A 25,458-nucleotide genomic window follows, 5' to 3' on the forward strand; every position below is an offset into this window, starting at 1 on the left:
GCGTAAAGGGTTAGGGAACACTCGCTACCCCAGTGGTAAAGAGCTGAAATGATTATACCACGCCCGTCAGCAGAAACAGAATGGGTGTGGAAGGGGGTGAAAAGAATTGAATACCATCCTTTCTATTCATCTGTAACCAATATAGTAGCTTTATAGAATAGCAGTGTGTGTAACTGGTGAAATGTTCTCATTATTCCAGCAAGTAATGATCTGCCTCATATAAAGTTCTCTATGATTAGGGCAGGTTGGATGTCCATAAGAGTAATCCCAAGGTCGGTTCTACAAGTTTGGATAGAGGCAGTTCCAAAATCGGTACATATATAAACGCTTTACGCGTTTCTCTGCTGTAGTGGGTATTTTCTTCAGAATATTTTTTTAAAACCATTAAAGGGCTGATTCAAAGGTGCTTGCAGTGCATCTGTGACTTCATCTTTTTCCACAACAGCAACTGCATCTTTATGCAAATGTCATGACTGATTCTCAGCCTACTGACATGCCCACTGACAGCGGTGCTAATCCATCATGGCACATTCTTAAAAGTATCATCAGATCACCATTGGTCTCAACATCGAAAATGCAATTTCGACATCTGATCACTGGGGTACTGTGTCAATGCAACTGTGTTTCTAGACACACTCGTGTCATCCTAACCACAATTATGTTACCTCTTAGGTACACCCACTGAAATTTTCTCTCCCTGCCTCCAAATTCATTCTCCTTCATCACGAAGTAACCAATGTGATTAATGCGCAGTGTGGGGCTTACCCATGTGCAGACTGAAAATAATGTCCATTTGGTCCAATGCCACAACAGTGTCCACCTTTGATTCATGCCCATTATCTTAGCAATCACTGGCATATCATCGATAGTTGTTAACCATCAATAGTCAATGACCACCCCTACAACCTTGCTCAATTCAACAACAGAAACCACAAACTAAGCTCCATTGTGCAGTCACTGGCTCCGAAGCATGCTTAAATGAGCAGCATGGGGCTCTTGATAAGTGCACTTCACTGTTGAGGTCCATCTGTTGGTGTAGTGATCGTTTCTTTACGGACCATGGCCCTCATTCCAAGTTGATCATTCACTAGCTACTTTTAGCAGCCGTGCAAATGTATAGTTGCCGCCCACGGGGGAGTGTATTTTCACTTTGCAAGTGTGCGATCGCATGTGCAGCCGAGCGGGACGAAAAAGTTTTTTGCAGTTTCTGTGTAGGTCTGAACTTACTCAGCCCTTGTGATCACTTCAGCCTGTCTGGTCTCGGAATTGATGTCAGACACCCGCCCTGCAAACGCTTGGATACGCCTGCATTTTCCCTACCACTCCCAGAAAATGGTCAGTTGACACCCATAAACGCCCTTTTCCTGTCAGTCTCCTTGCGATCGGCTGTGCGAATGGAATCGTCGCTAGAAGCATTGCACAGCAACAATGCTGTCTGTACCCTTACGACGCGTGTGCGCATTGCTTTGCGAAAATCGGCAGCGTGCGATCAACTCGGAATGAGGCCCCATATCTGTGTTTCTGATGTTCTGATGATAACTAATAGCAATAGATTTTTTTTATTTTTTTTTGGGGGGTGGGGGGTTCATCAGTTTTTTTATTTTAACTTTCCAGATATTGGGTTTGTAGATAAAAGTACCTGTACGTTGCTTCTCACTAGTAGAATGTTATAGTGAGTTATAGCAATGGAAATTCTAGCTCAATCTTTCATCACTCTCAAGAGCACTGTTTCCTCAGTTGTTGGGCACTGTGACACACTTGCTGGCACAAATGTCACACAATGAACTTTATTTTTGTGACACACCAATTTAAAAACATAAAACAATGTAAAAATATAAAATAATAATCATGACTAAATCTGAGAGTATGAAGGCCACAATTAATAACAAATTGTTTGTATACCTTTAGCATATGCAGAGGCGGAACTACCGGCAGTGCAACCAGTGCGTTGCACTGGGGCCCTCCTCTATCCAGGGGCCCAAAGCATGTAATGAGTCAAACTGACTCATTACATGCCGCTGTGTGCTGCGGGCAACCGCTGCCCACAGCACACAGCCGCCCGGACAGAGAGGAGAGGAGCACAGCGGTACGGGGGAAAAGGAGGAGGAGGGAGGTGGAGGAGGGAGCCGCAGCAGCGCTTTGTTACTGGTGGAGGCGCTGCTGCTGCTGTCCCTCAGCTTCGCTATAGGCTGTCTTCCGAGAACAGCCTATAGTGAAGCAGAGGGACAGCAGCAGCAGCGCCTCCACCAATAACACAGCGCTGCTGCAGCTACCTCCTCCACCTCCCTTCTCCTCCTTCTCTCCTGCCCGGGAATCGTGATCAGAAGCTGCACCGAGGAGCCTGAGCCAGCGGAGAGGGTAAGTATAATTCTTTCTTTCTTTCTTTCTTTCTTTCTTTCTTTCTTTCTTTCTTTCTTTCTTTCTTTCTTTCTTTCTTTCTTTCTTTCTTGGGACTGTCTGCCGCAATGTATAAAAATGGGGAATCTGCCTGCCGCAATGTGTAAAAAGGGGGAATCTGCCTGATGTAATGTGTAAAAAGGGGGAATCTGCCTGCGTAATGTGTAAAAAGGGGGAATCTGCCTGATGTAATGTGTAAAAATGGTGAATCTGTCTGCCGTAATGTGCAAAAAGGGAGAATCTTTGCCGCAATGTGTAAAAAGGGGGAATCTGCCTGCCGCAATGTGTAAAAAGGGGGAATCTGCCTGCCGCAATGTGTAAAAATGGGGAATCTGCTTGCCGCAATGTGTAAAAATGGGGAATCTGCTTGCCGCAATGTGTGAAAAGGGGGAATCTGCCTGCCGCAATGTGTAAAAAGGGGGAATCTGCCTGATGTAATGTGTAAAAAGGGGGAATCTGCCTGCGTAATGTGTAAAAAGGGGGAATCTGCCTGATGTAATGTGTAAAAATGGGGAATCTGTCTGCCGTAATGTGCAAAAAGGGAGAATCTTTGCCGCAATGTGTAAAAAGGGGGAATCTGCCTGACGTGATGTGTAAAAAGGGGGAATCTGCCTGCCGTAATGTGTAAAAAGGGAGACGCTGTCTGCCGTTATGTGTAAAAAGGGCATGCTGTCTGCCGTTATGTGTAAAAAGGGCATGCTGTCTGCCGTTATGTGTAAAAAGTGTACGCTGTCTGCCGCTATGTTTAACAAGGGCACGCTGTCTGCCGTTATGTGTAAAAAGAGGACGCTGTCTGCCGTTATGTGTAAAAAGTGCACGCTGTCGGCCGTTATGTGTAAAAAGGGAGACGCTGTCTGCCGTAATGTGTAAAAAGGGGACGCTGTCTGCTGTAATGTGTAAAAAGAGGAATCTGTCTGCCGTAAGGTGTAAAAGGGTCTCTACCTGGTGTAGTGGTGCTACTGTGCGGCGTAATTTGAATAATGGAGACTACTGTGCACCGTTTTATGAATTGGTATTATTTTGTGGCCACACCCCTTCCCCACGAAGCCACACCACTATTTATTTTTGCGCGCGCCTACGGCGCGCACTGCCCCTGTTTTGCATGCAGGGGTGGGGCTCCGATGCCGTTTCTTGCACACAGTGCTAAAATGTCTAGTTACGGCACTGTTGCTAGGTATCCATTTCTCTGGCCCTGAGCAGGTTCCCCTCACCAGATCCTCTCCAGGGGTGAGGGGGTGGACTTGGATGGGATAGGGTGGGGGGGCAAAGCATTTTGTCACACCTGGGCCCACCGCTCGCTAGTTCCGCCACTGAGCATATGGTTCATATATCATCGTCCTTATTATTTTAAGAGTTTTCCAGTATTACCGGTACTTATTTTAAAACCTATAGAAGCAACCACTAAGCTTCTGTCATTTTTCAAACTGAATTTTCTCTCTCAACGTTATCTCTCCAAGACATAGGGGGTAATTCCAAGTTGATCGCAACAGGAATTTTGTTAGCAGTTGGGCAAAACCATGGGGGTCATTACGAGTTGTTCGCTCGTTATTTTTTTCTCGCAACGGAGCGATTAGTCGCTAATGTGCATGCACAATGTCCGCAGTGCGACTGCGCCAAGTAAATTTGCTATGCAGTTAGGAATTTTACTCACGGCATTACAAGGTTTTTTCTCGTTCTGGTGATCGTAATGTGATTGACAGGAAGTGGGTGTTTCTGGACGGAAACAGGCCGTTTTATGGGAGTGTGTGAAAAAACGCTACCGTTTCTGGGAAAAACGCGGGAGTGGCTGGAGAAATGGAGGAGTGTCTGGGCGAACGCTGGGTGTGTTTGTGACGTCAAACCAGGAACGACAAGCACTGAACTGATCGCACTGGCAGAGTAAGTCTCGAGCTACTCAGAAACTGCACAGAGAAGTCTTTTCGCAATATTGCGAATCTTTCGTTCGCAATTTTACTATGCTAAGATTCACTCCCAGTAGGCGGCGGCTTAGCGTGTGCAAAGCTGCTAAAAGCAGCTTGCGAGCAAACAACTCGGAATGAGGGCCCATGTGCACTGCAGAGGGGGGGGGGGCAGATATAACATGTGCAGAAAGAGTTAGATTTGGGAGGGTTATTTTATTTCTGTGCAGGGTAAATACTGGCTGCTTTATTTTTACACTGCAAATTAGATTGCATATTGAACACACCACACCCAAATCTAACTCTCTCTGCGCATGTTATATCTGCCTCCCCTGCAGTGCACATGGCTTTGCCCAACTGCTTACAAAATTCCTGCTGCAATCAACTTGGAATTACCCCCATAGTGCATTTCCCCATTAGTTTGATATTTTAGTAAAAAGACCCTGGCACCACTAATTGTAAATTACAGCTGGAGAGGGTGGAATAGTGACTCCAGACAGACTCATTGCCACTAAGCACCAATGGAGAAAATCTTACTCTGACGCTGGCTACTATAAATGTATCCTGTATTTATAGTATACCACGTTCTCTTGCCGAATTAGCCTAGTTTTCATCAATAATATCTAACTAGTCAACCAATGCCCTTTGTTTCTTGGCCTCCGTCAAAATGCTTCATTGGCCACCAAATTACACTCTGCCTTCTTCCGTCACTGCTCACAATTTCACTACCGCCTTCAAAAGCAAAATGAATTCCATCCAATTCACCAGAGTCATCGGTCCCTCCATCCACCTTCCACTGCACACATCTACCATCATTTCTTTCTCTCCTCTTACTGAGTATTGCCAGACTCCCTCCTGTTACCGTGTAATGGCCGCCATTTTTCTGAATCAAGCACCACCATTCTGCCAGCTATAGGGTCTGTATCTAACAAACATCAGCAGCATCCTCTCCTCCCTTGTACTGCATCTCACCACAGGTGTTGCAACTACTCTTTCACTAGATGGGGTCTTGTACTCCAGACCTCACCCCATTGGCTGTTTCTACAAACCAATAGAATGTCAAACATCATATATCTATGTGATCACTGTATTACAGTTTTTGTGTTTTATGTTTATTTTATTAATTTTTTCATAATTTTCGAGTGTATATATGCAATAAAATTGTTAGTGGTTTATATAAGTGCAGCCACTATGTTTCTGTTATGGGGATATTGGGGGTCATTCCGAGTTGATTGCTAGCTGCATTTGTTCGCAGCACAGCGATCAGGCTAAAAAACGGCAGTGCTGTGCATGCGTATGTGGTGCAATGTGCACACGCGATGTACGGGTACAGCAAACGATGTATTTTCACACTGGGTCTAGTGATGCATTTCAGTCGCACTGGTTGCCGCAGAGTGATTGACATGAAGTGGCCATTTCTGGGTGGCAACTGATCGTTTTCAGGGAGTGTTCGAAGAAACGCAGGCGTGCCAGGGAAAACGAAGGCGTGGCTGGGCGAACACAGGGCGGGTTTGTGACGTCAAATCTGGAACTGAATGGTCTGAAGTGATCGGAAGCGCTGAGTAGGTTTTGAGCTACTCTGAAACTGCACAAATTTTTTTTGCTGGCGCTCTGTGATCCATTCGTTCGCACTTCTGCTAAGCTAAAATACACTCCCAGCGGGCGGCGGCATAGCATTTGCACGGCTGCTAAAAACTGCTAGCGAGCTATCAACTCGGAATGACCCCCCTTGTATTTGCTGAGTACACTCCACTTATTTTATTTTCACATAGCGTCATTCCATTTCTGTTCCCTGTTTTTGTTTTTCTTGCAACCGTTGGCTGGCAGCTTTGTGCCCCGTTAGAGCAGTATATTACTAATTCTATCTCTTTTTATCAGTGTTTTCCACAGTGCCCTGAGTGTTGTCATTATATTGGTATATGCAAAGTAGTCACTATTTACCATGCATGGAGAAAAAAACAGCATGGTTTATCTTGGAGCTAATTAACTTGATTTTTTTTTTTTGCTTTGTCCCACATCATAATCAATACCTATTTATCAATGTTTGTATATTACTGAGCTAAGATGGTTTTATTTTTTCTCCACTAATCCTGCTTTTTTCTAGCTGTGACTTCAGATCAACATCAGCATAATCAGACACGGCCCTACCTTGGTGTACGTGTAAAGGAACCAGTCAAAGAACTATTGAAAAGAAAGCGAGGGAATTTAACTGGAACTAATTCCATAACACCTATGGTAATGTGACTCTATTCATACTATATACAGATCACATTTCATGTGTTTACAAACATCTTTAAAAATGCAGTCAAAGTAAAAGACTGGTACCTTCAAATACAAAGGAATGTGAAATGCTAGATAAAATAATACAATTCAATAATTTGATGATATTCTTGAGAAAAATAATATAAAGTATTGTATTTAAAGTTTATATGGATGTAGCACTGGATTGTTCTTTGCTTTTCAAATATGAGAGTGTGATACAGACGCTTTGTCAAATGAAACTGTTTTTATTTATTGCTTGTTTTTTTGTGCTTCCCATCGTCCTTACTTTAGGATGGTATTGGTTTTGTTCTATCCATGCAGAGGTACAGATGGGTCCACGGTTATCTTGGCTAGTTTGCTGCGCCTAGGCACAACATGGTTTATTAACATAAACGCTTCATCTATTGTTCTCAGATGCAACACAATACAGAGAACAATACAGCAGGGGATTAAGTCCGACTGCCCAGTCTCAGTTAATCCTATTAAAGATCAAGATAAACATGGACCCATCTGTATATTGTCCTTATTATATATTCAAGCTTCTCTAAAGTCATAATTGAGATGACATCATTACCTAGGCTATCCTCCAAGTGAGTAGTCCATCTTGCAATGGGGGTATGAAATAAACATGCACCTGATTTAGAGCAGGCAGGATCTTGGCATTATATGGTGAAATGAGGAAGAAAGCCATTGTTTCAACTTCAAGGTGATTCTGTAATTTAATAGTACTTTTCCCACAGCAACAGACAGGTTAAATCACCCCACGGATAATGGAATCTGCCCCAATGTCTCATAATTTTATTCCCCAGATTATGCAAGGCTGGGAGACTGAGTGTTAGGGGTCTATTTACTAAACCTTGTATGGAGATAAAGTCGACGGAGATAAAGTCTCAGCCAATCAGCTCCTAACTGCCACGTCACAGGCTGGGGTTGAAAAATGACAGGAGGTGGTTGGCTGGTACTTTATCTCCGTCCAAGGCTTAGTAAATAGACCCCTTAGTCTGCCCAATTTCCCATCATTTCTGCAGTTTTAGAAAGCCCTCATATGGTAATCAGCATTATGATAAGTGCATAGTCCTGTCAATCATTAATTACAATGTAAATCCACAAATCTGTTAGGATTATGTACAGAGACGGAGATAGAAATAGAAACAGACTCAGGTGTTCCACCGTATCTCAGCCCATTTGTACTGTTTTCAATGGTTGCCTTGAAATAACATTCTGCCTAGTCATTTGTACTCTGAATCCACATAAATTCTGCTCATTGTTTATCCTGCTGGTTTTGACTGTCACCAGCCCTGACCGTTGCATGTATTGATAAATTGTCTGCCAACAATAGATATTGCATCCTTTTCACCTAATCCTTGTCAGCTGCCAGCCTTGACCTCTGTTAATGACCACTTTGATTCTGTATTGATGATTGTTTCCACTTAATTATTTCCCTTTCTGTTTGTATACCTGATACAATCCCTGTTCCTGCTCATTGCTAGTCTGCAAAATATATATTCTTTGTGTGAACAAGCTTAAATATAAAATTATATTATAGCACACAAGATCTATGGGCAACTCAGTATCAGCGATCATATAGTGCACTGTGTAAAATATAGTCTGCCGTAGACATAGACAGGATGCAGTTTTATAGGTTATCAAGATGTTGGTGGCATACATTACACAATCAGAATTCTTGGACAATTGAGTAAGGACATTTCTCCAATAGTTCAACAGACCATTAGAGATATTGTGGCTCAGTGTCTCTCTTTTGTCTCCACTAGAGAGCATTTGGCATCACCCACTAGAATGATCTATATAACATGTTATTTACTATAATGTTTTCTGTATTGTGTTTAGGTAAGTAAAATAAATGTTCTATACAGTATATTGAATAATGGTAACTCAATGGGGTAAATTTACTGAGATGGGAGTTCTATTTAAGATTATACTGTACTTCTCATTTATCTAGCACCTTCTAGAAGATAATAGCTGGAATCTGATTGGTTGCTACAGGCAACATTTCATCTTAAATAGAATTCACATCTTAATAAATTTACCCCGATGTGTTGTGTAGACATTACTTATATGGTCTGTGTACTTGGGCATATAAATAGAAACACGCACACAATTCTATATAACCACCTCCTCCATCTCAGTTAAATACTCATTTGAGCAAATGTTTCAGATATGGAGGCTTAAGTGATAACCTGGGAGCTGCAGGCTTTGTGGGAATTCCAGTGAGTTTGCCTGTATTTTTCAAGCAGCAATCATTTACATGGAAATCCAGCCTGGTTTTGCCGTGTAAATGGGGTGGTCTTCAGTATGCCGACTGTCGGGATCCCGGCGCACAGTATACCGGCGCCGGGATCCCGACAGCCGGCATACCGACACTTATTCTCCCTCGTGGGGGTCCACGACCCCCCTGGAGGGAGAATAAAATAGTGTGGCGCGCGTAACGCGCCACCGCAGCGAGACCGCAAGGGGCTCATTTGCGCTCGCCACACTGTCGGTAAGCCGGCGGTCGGGCTCCCGGCGCCGGTATGCTGGTCGCCGGGAGCCCGACCGCCGGCATATCGTAGTGAACCCGTGTAAATGATTACTGCTTAAAAAAATTTCTCTATCGTCCTAAGTGGATGCTGGGGTTCCTGAAAGGACCATGGGGAATAGCGGCTCCGCAGGAGACAGGGCACAAAAAAGTAAAGCTTTTACCAGATCAGGTGGTGTGCACTGGCTCCTCCCCCTATGACCCTCCTCCAGACTCCAGTTAGATTTTGTGCCCGAACGAGAAGGGTGCAATCTAGGTGGCTCTCCTAAAGAGCTGCTTAGAGAAAGTTTAGCTTAGGTTTTTTACTTTACAGTGAGTCCTGCTGGCAACAGGATCACTGCAACGAGGGACTTAGGGGAGAAGTAGTGAACTCACCTGCGTGCAGAGTGGATTTGCTGCTTGGCTACTGGACACTAGCTCCAGAGGGACGATCACAGGTACAGCCTGGATGGTCACCGGAGCCGCGCCGCCGGCCCCCTTGCAGACGCTGAAGAGAGAAGAGGTCCAAAATCGGCGGCTGAAGACTCCTGAGTCTTCATAAAGGTAGCGCACAGCACTGCAGCTGTGCGCCATTTTCCTCTCAGCACACTTCACACAACAGTCACTGAGGGTGCAGAGCGCTGGGGGGGGGCGCTCTGAGAGGCAAATAAAAACCTTATTAGAGGCAAAAAATACCTCACATATAGCCCACAGAGGCTATATGGAGATATTTAACCCCTGCCTAACTTCAAAAATAGCGGGAGACGAGCCCGCCGAAAAAGGGGCGGGGCCTATCTCCTCAGCACACAGCGCCATTTTCTCTCACAGAAAAGCTGGAGAGAAGGCTCCCAGGCTCTCCCCTGCACTGCACTACAGAAACAGGGTTAAAACAGAGAGGGGGGGCACTGATTTTGGCGATATTGTATATATATAAAAGATGCTATAAGGGAGAAACACTTATATAAGGTTGTCCCTATATAATTATAGCGTTTTTGGTGTGTGCTGGCAGACTCTCCCTCTGTCTCCCCAAAGGGCTAGTGGGTCCTGTCCTCTGTCAGAGCATTCCCGGTGTGTGTGCTGTGTGTCGGTACGTGTGTGTCGACATGTATGAGGACGATGTTGGTGAGGAGGCGGAGAAATTGCCTGTAATGGTGATGTCACTCTCTAGGGAGTCGACACCGGAATGGATGGCTTATTTAGAGAATTACGTGAGAATGTCAACACGCTGCAAGGTCGGTTGACGACATGAGACGGCCGACAATCTATTAGGACCGGTCCAGGCGTCTCAGAAACACCGTCAGGGGTTTTAAAAACGCCCATTTACCTCAGTCGGTCGACACAGACACAGACACGGACACTGAATACAGTGTCGACGGTGAATAAACAAACGTATTTCTCATTAGGGCCACACGTTAAGGGCAATGAAGGAGGTGTTACGTGTTTCTGATACTACAAGTACCACAAGAAAGGGTATTATGTGGGAGTGAAAAAACTACCTGTAGTTTTTCCTGAATCAGATAAAATAAAATGAAGTGTGTGATGATGCGTAGGGTTACCCCGATAGCAAATATTGGCGTTATACCCTTTCCCGCCAGAAATTAGGGTACGTTGGGAAACACCCCTTAGGGTGATAAGGCGCTCACACGCTTATCAAGTGGCGTTACCGTCTCCAGATACGGCCGCCCTCAAGGAGCCAGCTGATAGGAAGCTGGAAAAATATCCTAAAAAGTATATACACACATACGGTGGTTATACTGCGACCAGCGATCGCCATCAGCCTGGAGATGCAGTGCTGGGTTGGCTTGGTCGGATTCCCTGACTGAAAATATTTTATTCATGTAGAGCATTTAATAGGATGCATTCTATATATATGTATGTGAGATGCACAGAGGGATATTTGCTCTCTGGCATCAAGATAAGTGCGTTGTCCATATCTCCCAGAAGATGTCAGGGACACGACAGTGGTCAGGTGATACAGATCCCATACGGCAGATGGAAGTATTGCTGTATAAAGGGAAGGAGTTATTTGGGGGTCGGTCCATCGGACCTGGGGACCACAGCAACAGCTGGGAAATCCAACCTTTTTTACCCCAAGTTACATCTCAGCTAAAAAAGACACCGTCTTTTCAGCCTCAATCTTTCCTTTCCCATGAGGGCATGCAGGCAAAAGGCCAGTCATATCTGCCCAGACATAGAGGTAAGGGAAGTAGACTGCAGCAGGCAGCCCTTTCCCAGGAAAAGAAGCCCTCCACCGCGTCTGCCAAGTCCTCAGCATGACGCTGGGGCCGTGCAAGCGGACTCAAGGTGGGGGGGTAGTCTCAAGAGTCTCAGGGCGCAGTGGGATCACTCGCAAGTTGACCCCTAGATCGTACGAGTATTATCCCAGGGGTAAAGATTGGAGAGTCGAGACATCTTCTCCTCGCAGGTTCCTGAAGTCTGCTTTACCAACGGCTCCCTCCGACAGGGAGGCAGCATTGGAAACAATTCACAAGCTGTATATCCAGCAGGTGATAATCAAAGTACCCCTCCTACGACAAGGAAAAGGGTATTATTTTTCCACACTATATTGTGGTACTGAAGCCAGACGGCTTGGTGACACATAGTCTAAATCTAAAATGTTTTGAACACTTACATAAAAGGTTCAAATCGAGATAAAGTCACTCAGAGCAGTGATAGCGAACCGGAAAAAAGGGGACTATATGGTGTCCCTGGACATCAAGGATTACCTCCATGTCCAAATTTTGTCCTTCTCATCAAGGGTACCTCTGGTTCGTGGTACAGAACTGTCAATATCAGTTTCAGACGATGCCGTTTGAATTATCCACGGCACCCCGGGCCTTTTTACCAAGGTAATGGCCGAAAAGATGTTTCTTCAAAGAAAAAAGGCATCTAAATTATCCCTTACTTGCACGACCTAAAAAGGGCAAGTTCCAGAGAACAGTTGGAGGTCGGAAGAGCACTATCTAAAGTAGTTCTTCGACGGCACGACTGGATTCTAAATATTCCAAGAATCGCAGCTGTTTTCCGACGATACGTCTGCTGTTCCTAGGGATGATTCTGGACACGGTTCAGAAAAAGGTTTTTCTTCCCGAGGAAAAAGCCAAGGAGTTATCCGACCTGTCAGGAACCTCCTAAAACCAGGAAAGGTGTCTGTACATCAATGCACAAGAGTCCTGGGAAAAATAGTGGCTTTTTACGAAGCAATTCCATTCGGCAGATTCCATGCAAGAATTTTCCAAAGGGATCTGTTGGACAAATGGTCAGGGTCGCATCCTCAGATGCACCTGCGAATAACCCTGTCGCCAAGGACAAGGGTATATCTTCTGTGGTGGTTGCAAAAGGCTCATCTATTGGAGGGCCGCAGATTCGGCATACAGGATTTGATCCTGGTGACCACGGACGCCAGCCTGAGAGGTTGGGGAGCAGTCACACAAGGAAGAAACTTCCAGGGGGTATGGACGAACCTGGAAAAGTCTCTTCACATAAACATTCTGGTACTAAGAGCAATCTAAAATGCTCTAAGCCAGGCGGAACCACTCCTGCAAGGAAAACCGGTGTTGATTCAGTCGGACAACATCACGGCGGTCGCCCATGTAAACAGACAGGGCGGCACAAGAAGCAGGAGTGCAATGGCAGAAGCTGCCAAGATTCTTCGCTGGGCGGAGAATCACGTAATAGCACTGTCAGCAGTGTTCTTCCCGGGCGTGGACAACTGGGAAGCAGACTTCCTCAGCAGACACGATATTCACCCGGGAGAGGGGGGTCTTCATCCAGAAGTCTTCCACATGCTAATAAACTGTTGGGAAAGACCAATGGTAGACATGATGGCGTCTCGCCTCAACAAGAAACTGGACAAGTATTGCGCCAGGTCAAGAGATCCACAGGCAATAGCTGTGGACGCACTGGTAACACCTTGGGTGTACAAATCAGTATATGTGTTTCCTCCTCTGCCTCTCATACCAAAGGTATTGAAGATTATACGGTGAGGAGGAGTAAGAACAATACTAGTGGCTCCGGATTGGCCAAGAAGGACTTGGTACCCGGAACTTCAAGAGTTGGTCACGGACGACCCGTGCCCTCTACTTCTGAGAAGGGACCTGCTACAACAGGGTCCCTGTCTCTTTCAAGACTTACCGCGGCTGCGTTTGACGGCATGGCGGTTGAACGCCAGATCCTAAAAGGGAAAGGCATTCCAGAAGAAGTCATTCCTACCTTGATTAAGGCAAGGAAGGAAGTCACCGCGAAACATTATCACCGCATTTGGCGAAAATATGTCGCGTGGTGCGAGGATCGGAGTGTTCCGACGGAGGAATTTCAACTGGGTCGTTTCCTACATTTCCTACAATCAGGATTGTCTATGGGTCTCAAATTGAGATCTATTAAGGTTCAAATTTCGGCCCTGTCAATATTCTTCCAAAAAGAATTGGCCTCAGTTCCTGAGGTACAGACTTTTGTTAAAGGAGTACTGCATATACAGCCTCCTGTGGTGCCTCCGGTGGCACCGTGGGATCTAAATGTAGTTTTAGATTTCCTCAAATCCCATTGGTTTGAACCATTGAAAAAGGTGGATTTTAAATATCTCACATGGAAAGTGACTATGTTACTGGCCCTGGCTTCCGCCAGGAGAGTATCTGAATTGGCGGCTTTATCTTATAAAAGCCCTTATCTAATCTTCCATTCGGATAGGGCAGAACTGAGGACTCGTCCGCATTTTCTCCCTAAGGTGGTATCAGCGTTTCACCTGAACCAACCTATTGTGGTGCCTGCGGCCACTGGCGACTTGGAGGACTCCAAGTTGTTGGACGTTGTCAGAGCCTTAAAAATATACATTTCAAGGACGGCTGAAGTCAGAAAATCTGACTCGCTGTTGATACTATATGCACCCAACAAGTTGGGTGCCCCTGCTTCTAAGCAGACGATTGCTCGTTGGATTTGTAACACAATTCAACTTGCTCATTCTGTGGCAGGCCTGCCACAGCCTAAATCTGTTAAGGCCCATTCCACAAGGAAGGTGGGCTCATCTTGGGCGGCTGCCCGAGGGGTCTCGGCATTACAATTCTGCCGAGCAGCTACGTGGTCGGGGGTAAACACGTTTGTACAATTCTACAAATTTGATACCCTGGCAAAAGAGGACTTGGAATTCTCTCATTCGGTGCTGCAGAGTCATCCGCACTCTCCCGCCCGTTTGGGAGCTTTGGTATAATCCCCATGGTCCTTTCAGGAACCCCAGCATCCACTTAGGACGATAGAGAAAATAAGAATTTACTTACCGATAATTCTATTTCTCGGAGTCCGTAGTGGATGCTGGGCGCCCATCCCAAGTGCGGATTATCTGCAATACTGTACATAGTTATTGTTAACAAATTCGGGTTATATTGTTAAGGAGCCATCTTTAAGAGGCTCTTTCTGTTATCATACTGTTAACTGGGTTTAGATCACAAGTTGTACGGTGTGATTGGTGTGGCTGGTATGAGTCTTACCCGGGATTCAAATTGCCTCCCTTATTGTGTACGCTCGTCCGGGCACAGTACCTAACTGGAGTCTGGAGGAGGGTCATAGGGGGAGGAGCCAGTGCACACCACCTGATCTGGTAAAAGCTTTACTTTTTTGTGCCCTGTCTCCTGCGGAGCCGCTATTCCCCATGGTCCTTTCAGGAACCCCAGCATCCACTACGGACTCCGAGAAATAGAATTATCGGTAAGTAAATTCTTATTATCGGCAGATTTGCTGGAATTCTCAAACAGCCTATTGCATAAGTACCATACTCTTCATAGTGAGATAGAGTATATGCTGCTGACGGTAGTAAGATGGGAAATTGCAGCATTGTGGACTACTTTAAGACAAGGAACATACTTGTATATGAAATCGTGGCTTAAACAAACATTAATGTGTAACATGTTGATTTCCTAATTACTGAACCTTTTGAAGAAAAATAGACATATAAACCATAAGTTTTAAAAAAAAACTTCTGAAAAGCAACAGTGTCATCTAACTAGTAACAACTGCAAACACATGAGATTACACTCAAAAATAAAGATACTAAATAATGGTTTATACTCACAGAAGCATTGGCATAAATGCTTCAACTCATTTTAATGTTGATTTTCACAGGTTCTCTATCAAATAAATGTGACAGCTCAGTCTATACAGTTTTGTATTTCTACCCAATCATGAAGGAAAGTTCTTTGGCAACATGTTGAAAGTGTCATAAGTATTCAATTTCCAAATGATCCTGCATTCTATTATGTATTTCCATGTTCCCAAAGCTCCTCAGGAACATTGCGTTCCTTCAATAAAAAGTTGTACATTTTTCATTTTTATTAAATAAATTGCGATCTCTTTGATAATACTCAATTTTGAAAAGTACTATTTCATTACCGTTATCACAGTAGAAGCATTCAGTATTCAGCCTTACAAGTTTACCCATAAGCTTTTCTACTGTGGACCTGTTTGTTTTGCCAACTCACAGGTTGAACTGGCCCAGAGTGTTCCCCCCCCCCACGAAAATCCCCGGTGGGCCCCACTGCCTAAGGAACCCCCGCCTTCCTCTAATGTCAGGGTCCAGACAGCACTTAAATTATATATTGTTACTCTATTAGAGGGTCAGTTACATGGTCTTTCATGGCCTCTGTGATGACTAACTCTCCCCACCTCCATTGTAACTGGCCACATTCCTTAAGCATGGGCCCCTGCCACTGCATTATCCAAGTGGTGCCTTCATGCCCCAGTAAAGCACTTCTAACAAGGTAATCTTCCACCTCCAAAATGATATGTTGCAGTGGAGCACTGGTTTTATGTGGAGTGACATTTCTGAGTGTTCAGAGTGGTGTTGAGAGCCAATGATGAGTGAATATAGGATTGGTGGTAAAAACAGATGCAATTTTCCCATTAATTTTAATACCATTTCTTCATGTATTAAAATAGTTAAATCAGTGGGAGCTTATAGGAGATTATTTCTCATAACTATTGCTGATTAATTCACTTATGTAAATCAATAAATTTTGTAAAATGTATCATTATTAGAGCTTGTACTTTGGACATGTTATAGTTGTTTGGGCCACAGGGGATACATTTTATCAACCGCACATGCATTTCAAGAAGCCATTACACCAATGCTGAACATTGTGGTCAAACTATTCTGTGCTGACTATTATACTTTAAATGTAATACTTTATCTATGCTGTATTCTCAACATATTTTGTCAATCAAACACCTTCAATTGCAAAATAAAGGGCATGGTCTTGGCCTCTTATTGTATACTGGCCATTTTTATTCCCTTGCTGTTTCTCTTTTACCCAACAGGCTTGGCCCTGTGAAACATATTTCTAGATTACGGTAAGCATAATTGCACTAATTTCTGGAAGACTGTGTGGCTACAATTAGTGTGATAATGGCAAAGGTGCATATGTTTTTTTTAAATAAATGAAAGTATTAATATATGATTTATGATTCTAGGTGACCTCATCTTATCAGACATATCCATCCTACACGCCAGTAGGTAATTCATAAAAATCTTATTTACATAATATTTTTTAATGTCTTAGTTTAACCATTTTAGTAAAATATTTATGTTTTATTACTAGTTTCAAACCCCACTGAACTGCCCTATGCTGATTTGGATGGTACAACATCACTATTGCCAATACATGATGAAGGGACCCTTTACACTGGATGGATATCCCAGCCATCATCTTTTCAACCTTTAACCCAATGGACAACATGCCCAGAGTACATTTCACATGAAACCGTCAGCTGTCCTTACACAGGAGATATGTATGTACAGCCAATGTGCCAAGGTTACACCGTGGTTGGTCCACCTTCTGTCTTGACTTATACCTCGCAACCTGTTCTAACAAATTTCACAGTAAGTGAATATTACCAGACTTACTCTTTCTAATATCTTGAAAAAAAAACTCCTTATACCCCTTTTACACCAGCAGCATATAACACGGGTTATTGCACATGAAGGTGCATAACCCGTGTTGAGCTCGGTGTAAAAGGGTCGAGTGACCCGGTATACCAACTCGGGTAGTTTGCAGGGTTGAACATGTGTTCAACCAGGCAAACTGTGCAGTGTAAACGGGAGCCGGATCGCATGACCATGCTTCCCATTTACAGTGTATGTGCAGACGGCGCTTGGAGATCTTGTGTTCTCCAGGTGCCGCCCCTGTCACGTCACTGACAATGTCACCAACCTGCCAATATGCTGGGCTGGTATCTCCGGTGGGAAAAGGGGCTGACGAGGGTCGCAGCCGGGTAGCACCCGTGTCAGGCTCCCGGCTGCGACCCGCGATTTTAGTCTAAAAGAGGTATTAGTTAGTGGAGTAAGTCCACTGTTCTACTAGTGGTTGGTTTGGGCTCACTTAAGGTACTGATGTGGGTTTCGTTTTCCTCCAGCAAGGAGGTAATGGACTTTATAACAGGGCACCCATGGGCCATGCCCACAGGGTTTGCACTGATGGGCAGCTGCAAACACCAATAAACCAGAAATCAATGAACAATGCACAAATCCAGGCATTGGCTGATGAAAGAAAAAATCAGAATAATACTCAGTAGCCTACTCTCAGGAATAGGACTATTTTGGTGGTCACTCTGAGGGCATTGTTATTTGGCTTGATCATTACAATGAATGCAGTGGTAGAGTAACACTAAGTATGTTTAATATAGTTTACATTGTTAGAATTAATAAGTAATGTTGTAGGAATAAAATTTAGTTAGGGAATGACAATATTGTGCCTAAAGCCACTTCTACCATAAGTTAGGTTAGTCTCTGTCATAGTGAAATTGTAGTAATGCAAATTAATGTCAAACCCCCCATGGCCGGATCATCTGTTAGCATCAGCATGTGTATCTGAACAAAAGTCTAATTCCAGCATACATATACAAAAATATACAAAAATTATTTCATAAATTGAAAATAGATTTTAGACAAAATATAAAAATTAGATAAGTACAACTAGGTTAATGCCATCATCAAGCATACTGTAACAGTGTTCTAGATTATGCTAACAGTCATTACCACTACTAGCACTATATAATTATTTACAATACTTGTACAAGCTTTGAGTGTTGAGGCTGCTCAGTGTAGCTTTGGTCAACAAGCTTATACCCTAACGGCCTAAATGAAGTGTATCTTTTTTCAGTTGGTCATTGTATCAACAAATGTAAGATAAGATCTGTCTGGAAAGGGAAGAATTTAGATCCAGGATTTAGTAGAACAAACATTTAAAATGTTTTACTTACCCCAGAATTTCTACTTTCATAGAACAATGATCTAATATCAATAGATTTAGATTGTACTGTTTGGACATTATTGGGTGGTTTCGGAAGAACTTTTTTGGTATGGGGCACCTTTCCCTTTGCGCTCAAAATTAAAAAGAGTGAAAGAGGTCAACTAACTTAAAAGGATGAGTCCTCTATTTCTGTGTGTAAATCTTCACAGCAGGATACCTTGCATGTGTTATACGTAAAGAACATCCAAGGTACATATAAGTAGGAGAGAGAGGAGAAAAACAATCTAGTGCAATATGTTCATCACAATGTACGTCATATGCATGAAAACTGTTTCTCACCTAAATAAAATTCAATATATGAATTTAAAAACAAATTGCATTTAATGACAGAAGTTAAAAGTGAGAATGTTCCATTATTTCCACAAATGGATATTTGACATTCAATGATGTTACAATCCAGGATTTTATGAAGGTGGCTTCCTACCAGAAATCGGACAATAGAAGTGCTCTTAAAAAAGCTGTATATATGTTCCAAATCCCCGGGGAAGAATCAGCTCCTGTAATGGGCACCCCGTCCTTGTCCACGTCTGGTCAGTCTGCCGGTGTTGGCAGAACAATCAATTTGGGGCGAACCTGGTATCCGGGTTCGGCGGCACACGGCTTGGTCCAGCGGTGTGGCGGGGTCCGGCAGGCAGCAAACAGAGGAGCAGAGAGCTTCCCTTGGCTGGCTTACTTAACTAGAAGCTCCTCCCGGGCCCTTCTAGTTAAGTAAGCCAGCCAAGGGAAGCTCTCTGCTCCTCTGTGCTCCGTGAGCCTGATGATAGACAAAGTGTTCACGCTAGGTGTCTTTCACAGGGCGCTGTGCCCTGCCCCTTAGACAGCTGAATCCCGCCCTGCCCGTTTTTGTGCGCCCCGCCGTTTGCTGCCTGCCGGACCCCGCCACACCGCTGGACCAAGCCGTGCGCCGCCGGACCCGGATACCAGGTTCGCCCCAAATTGATTGTTCTGCCAACACCGGCAGACTGACCAGACGTGGACAAGGACGGGGTGCCCATTACAGGAGCTGATTCTTCCCCGGGGATTTGGAACATCTATACAGCTTTTTTAAGAGCACTTTTATTGTCCGATTTCTGGTAGGAAGCCACCTTCATAAAATCCTGGATTGTAACATCATTGAATGTCAAATATCCATTTGTGGAAATAATGGAACATTCTCACTTTTAACTTCTGTCATTAAATGCAATTTGTTTTTAAATTCATATATTGAATTTTATTTGGGTGAGAAACAGTTTTCATGCATATGACGTACATTGTGATGAACATATTGCACTAGATTGTTTTTCTCCTCTCTCTCCTACTTATATGTACCTTGGATGCTCTTTACGTATAACACATGCAAGGTATCCTGCTGTGAAGATTTACACACAGAAATAGAGGACTCATCCTTTTAAGTTAGTTGACCTCTTTCACTCTTTTTAATTTTGAGCGCAAAGGGAAAGGTGCCCCATACCAAAAAAGTTCTTCCGAGTTTATTTGAGGGTGAGGGAACACCTTTTTTTGGGACACCACTCCATTCTTTGCAGCTTGAGTGCGCAATTTGAGATAAGTGCAAACATTTGTTTTATTATTGGGTGGTTTGTTTATTATTGCCTGTGCCATGAACTTGAATCTTTCATATACTTATTTTTCACAGACGAGAAACACCACTTCCTGTGTTGCAACTCAATTAGAATATACAGATCAGCAAACACCACTGACTTACTTTCCGTGGGCTCAGACAATTCCAAGCCTTCCAGCAGCAACTCATTCCATGCCATACCAGGCAGCTCCACCCACAATTCAAAGCCCACAGTTTGTGCCCATACCTATTTCTCTACCAGATCCCATGCCAGAAGAACCTGATGACTCAAGGAGAGTCATCAACAATATGTCAATAGAAAAATTACTGCATGGAGATGAAGAGACTGATTCATATGTTCTACAACATACTCTGTCTATTGAGGGGCTTTAAGTTGCGTCTTCACTGAAATAACTTAGAGCTATATTTAATAAAATGTGATCTGAGTCTAGATGATGTAATTCTATACAATGTAATTTGAAAATATACTTTGAAACCCTGTTCCCTAAACAAACCGTGGTTTGCATTAAAGATTTTTTAAAACCAAGAAGATGACCACCTTGAACAAATGTATTGTAAATTCACCCGTAAGTACCATACAACAGACTTTGTTACATATGTTGTTGGCAAACCAGACTATGTAGTTCAGAAACTGTAAGTCGCTGGTTGTTTCACATCCTTACTATGCACGGTATGAACCAGTAGTGCACCATGGGGCCGATTCAATGTACAACAGTAGACATGAGGTGCCATGCCATCCAACGATATTGCAAGTTTTCCTTCTCACCCCATAGAGGTCCAAGGGAAAACTTGCAATGTTGACACTAAAGTAACTGGCCCAGAGGCACAACACACAAAATTAAATTCTCCCCCCACAACAATAACAATTTGTGAAGGTCTATATAAATGTCCCTCCTTGTTTAATGAAAACTTTCATCTGTGAATTTCTTTACTTAAGGTATTTTGTAAAGATTATCCAATTCTTTAAGAAAACCTGAAATTTACTGTATATGAATTTTGCTAATGCAATGCATCAGAATGTTCCAGTGTACAATCGCATGAATTTGAGACTACAGTATTTTCCAGATTAATTTAGAAGAGCCCACTTTCTAATAATAATAATAATAATAATAATAATTCATATTTAAAACCGGTTGCTTATTCACCAGTTACTTTGCTACCTACCCACTCCAGTCACCACTAACATTAGAAACAGCTGTACACTGTATACATGTTTTTCTTTTTTCAACTGAAATTTTTATATATGTCCTAGACTCCTACATGCTAGAAAAGGTGAAACTAACTTTAATTTAGCCAGCTGAAGAGATAAAAATATTTGTTTCCCATCAACTACATATGAAAATGTGATTCTATTTATAAAGTCTGCTACGATAAATTCTGTTAAGTATAGAAATTTATTTGAAAATATTATAGATACTGTAGGTATAATTTGTGTGCTGACATTTTGAGTAAATTGTCTACCAAGTCATTTGTTTTCCACTTAGGTATCAGACACTTGGGTACCAGGGATTTAAATTCCTAATTCTTATTCTTTTCAATAATCACCAAACTTTTAAGTCCACCTGGCATTTCCTAACCTCAGTCTATTACACATTTTCTAGTTCTTAACTTCGGTTCCTGATTCCAAACTGTAGTTTTCAATAACTATTTCCAGAAAATGATTGTTGCAATTCTGATAAAGGATTCAAAGGAACAGATTTTACACAAACTACTGCTTGCAGTTGAATGCTTTTACTCAGTTGGAGCCTAAACAAATGGTTTCCTAAACAGACTTTTGTTCAGATATGCTAAATTTCAAATGCCGGTCTCCAAATGAACTGCTCACATAAAAAATTATCAAAGGTTTGTACAATTTCAAAATTTTGTAAGCTTTAAAAGATTTTTTTAAACACTATAAAAACTTTATATGAAACATTGAAACATACAGTACCTAAAAAGTAAGTCTGAAGAGTATCTTTAACTGGAGTGTAGAGATTATTTTATGTGTTCTAGGGAAATACACAGAGATGACACAGAGCCTGATTCCGATTTGTATGCAAAGCCAAACCTTTTGTCTCATAAACAACAACTTTTTACATCCAACCAGGATCAGGCCTACCCATTTTAGGCTATTCATGGCATCATACAAACCAACACTTTAAATAAAAAATCTTAGAAAACTTAGGAATTCTCAATCTTTCCAAACCACACCAAGGTCCTGATTCTGAATCACACAATGCTGTATCAGCTGTCAGAGGGCAATTAATCAATGTGAATAGAGTCTGTGTTTGGATTACATAACCCATGCTTACAGTATATTAATTAATCGCACCTGTCATTCCACGTGCACACATAATCAGGGTAACTTAAGACATTTTCTTATATAAAATTGTCTTGTACTGAATTATTAATATAATATATACAATCCTTTTTTTTAAACATCCAGTACAATTTCCTGTATAGAATTATACAAACTATTTATAGTATAATATAATGATCCCAGTGGAGGGGAATGTTTTTAATTCTCAGTTGAGTAGTGCTGGCTTTAATCACATTCTGTTAATAATGTTGTACTATGGGCTATTGGAGTGGATGTGGGTCAGTCAATTTTGGTGCCTCCAACTGGAGGGTTATCTTTCCTCTATACTGACTCTGAAAGGTTGGGCTGTCCGATTGATATGAATCTTCTACTTCGGTTACTGATAGCATTTACTGATATTGCTGTGTCTGATTATGAAGCCTTTCATTTTCAAGTGGTGTTTGCCATGGCCTTTCATGGTGCTTATAATATTAGAGCTGGTTGCACTCTCTGTAACATAGTGGTGTTTGTATCAGCAAGAGCTTTTTGTTGTGCAAAATATGATGTTTTAAGACTGACCAGCTAGGTGAAGGCCATTGGATTATGAAGTTCTTGGATTTGCCCCCATTTCTGGCCAAGGATTATTTGGTCTTTAGACCATCTGTTGGTGGCATTTGGTTAATTCATTAAGATGGTTTACTACTTAGCACATATAAATTTAGCTGAATCTTTAAGAACTGTGTGGCTTAAATTTTTATTAAAAAGAACTATGTGGCTTGCCCCAGGTGCTCTCCATGTAATTTTAGGACTCACGCTGCCACTTCTGCAGCATCTGCTAATTTCTCTGTCCCACCAAGCATCTGTCCCACAAATGATGGTGCTTGACCAATGGAAATAAGCTTGTTATAAGTGCTACTAATAGCTTTTTATGTTTGTTGATGTATTGTTTGTGAGAATCTGTGAGTTTTCTGGACTCGGAGCAGGACTGAGGTCTGTATATTGCTGGAGGTCGTATGTTGAAAACTAGGAGGTTCAACAAGGTTTCTAATTACAGATGGAACTTGTGTATTGAACCTGGTGGAAGAGGTAGTGATCTGAGAGGTTACAATAAAAACAGTCACTAATTACCAGTAAGGGACTAGCAATTATGATCATGACAGGGTGCTGTGGAGAGTTCCCAGTACAGACTTAACATAGAGGGGTTATTCAATTGTTTGAAAAGTCAGTTGGGTTTCTGTTTTTTCCTATCTAATATACAGGAAAAAACAGACACCCAACTGACTTTTCAAACAATTGAATTCCACCCAGAGAGTCTCTTAGAATAAATGACAGCCAATCATAGCACAGGAGACAATTGATATAATGGTTGCTCAGCAGCATGTAGTATACTGGAACTAGCTTAGATTCTCAACAATGTGAACTAATGCTGAAAGTACCCAGGGGTACACTGTAGCCTGTGCGGCATACTCAGTAGTAGTACTGGCACATGGAGTGTAACAGGTACACACTGGAGACTGTGAAGAATGCTCAGTAATACTGGCTGATACATGGAGCACAGCAGGAACACACCAGAAACTGTGGGAGAGCTCAGTAGTAATGACTAATATTTGGAGTACAACAGAAACACATAGGAAATTGTAGCTAATGCTCTGCAGCTTTAGCTTGGAGAATTACAGCAGCAGATGGAGCACAGTGGACTGTGGGTCCAAACTCTTGCAAACTGGATGCTTGCAAGCAGTTTACAGCAGAAGAGGTTCTGGCAAAGGACCATGGCCTGGGAGAAACTTATATAGGGTGCCACAGTCATGTGCAAGAAATCAGCTTAGAGATTGGTAGAACAGTGGTCAGCTGATGGCAGGCAAGATGGTGGCACTCATGTCCTGGCTGCATGGGCTCCACATGAGGGGAAAAACAGTCTTTGGCTTGCAATAACTTGGAACACATCCAGACAGTAGATATATGTAATGCCATATAAAGATAGCTCAAGTACAATAATGGGACTTGCCAGTCTGGCATGATATGTTGTTGATGCAGAATTGTTATTGTTAGCCTTGTGCCATATTTGTCTAGATTATCTTCCCTGTCCTACTAGTTACTTGCCACATTTAATGGAGGTCTTCAGTGATGTTAATTTTTGCCTGACTAGATGAACACAATTCAGGCCAAAAACAGATAAATATAATAGTCCCTTAGCAAGATTTTTTTTTTCAACTCAACAAGTTGTTTTGTGTTTTCATTGAATAACATTAGGCTTGTCATAAGCTTGAAGTGGCTTCAACCATGAGGCTGTGGTGGTGGTGGTGGTGGTGGTGGTGATCACCTGTTATGCTTTTACCACTAGCTTGTGTTAAGGCTGTGGTTTGCTATTGTTAAGATTATGGCTCCAGAGTTCGGGCTTCTTTCCCTGAAGAAAATTCTCCATATTCCCTCCCTCTTTATTGCAGTTATAGTAGTTAGTTATTTTGTTGGGAAAGTGTGACTAATTATCAGCCCAGGTGAGGATGGCTAGTTGGATGCACTCACCTTCATGGAGATTTCTTGTGACATCTGGGACACCCTCACTGAGCATATAATCTACAGTACCTTTAGAATAGTTATTGTGGAAAGTTGAGTTGGATGTGGTTTTGGTTTTACAGTAAGTGCAATTGTTGTTGGGATTGCATTGTTGTACTGCACTGATTGGGGACTGGCCTTTCTATGCCACCATACAGTTCTTGGTTTATTATAAATAAATAGCTGACATTTTAACTCCCTGTTATTGCGTCCATGACTTTATTTCTTAATTAAGTTTATTTAGAGGTGAATGAACACACTCAAGACACACTTCAGCCGTTAGCAGGTTTAATAAACATTCTCAAAATCCCAAATCTAATATGTCTCCTGCTTCCAATATGTCCCTAAAAATATCTACTAGATAATAATAATAATAAAAGTCATCTGACAGACTGATAGGAGGTGGAGGGCATGCTTGTCATGAATCGCTTAAGCTATATACTACAGGGAGTTCAAAAAGTTCCCCCGCAGTGAGTATTGTCTCTGGCTACAGATCTCCTCTGTAGCCAAGGGAGGCCAGAGACAGACAACACTTTACAGTATGTAGTATAAGTCCATAACAAATTATCTTTTATTTTATTTAAAAAAGTGTTTAAAACAATTCTGTTTTCATGTTACTTAACACACATTTCTCTGTAGGGAGACTTGCTTAGCATACAGTCACTGCTAAGGGGAATTTTGAA

The 25,458-nt window shown here is 42.5% G+C and overlaps 1 protein-coding gene across 2 annotated transcripts in view; it reads left to right on the plus strand.

Annotated features, from left to right (window-relative positions):
- POU2AF1 (POU class 2 homeobox associating factor 1) overlaps positions 1–21,300 on the plus strand; it is a 172,486-nt gene extending 151,186 nt beyond the window's left edge. The window contains exons 3-6 of one of the 2 annotated variants that reach the window (XM_063943263.1): positions 6,400–6,530; positions 16,528–16,570; positions 16,656–16,936; positions 19,999–21,298. In XM_063943263.1, the coding sequence (XP_063799333.1) occupies positions 6,400–6,530; positions 16,528–16,570; positions 16,656–16,936; positions 19,999–20,316 (773 nt within the window). In that variant the 3' untranslated portion in view covers positions 20,317–21,298. Of the gene's footprint in view, positions 1–6,399; positions 6,531–16,527; positions 16,571–16,655; positions 16,937–19,998 lie in introns of both variants that reach the window. The other variant, XM_063943264.1, reaches the window with a different exon arrangement.
- Positions 21,301–25,458: the final 4,158 nt, after the last annotated feature.

The sequence above is a fragment of the Pseudophryne corroboree genome, chromosome 10 (genome assembly GCF_028390025.1).
Source record: "Pseudophryne corroboree isolate aPseCor3 chromosome 10, aPseCor3.hap2, whole genome shotgun sequence".
Lineage (NCBI taxonomy): Eukaryota > Metazoa > Chordata > Amphibia > Anura > Myobatrachidae > Pseudophryne > Pseudophryne corroboree.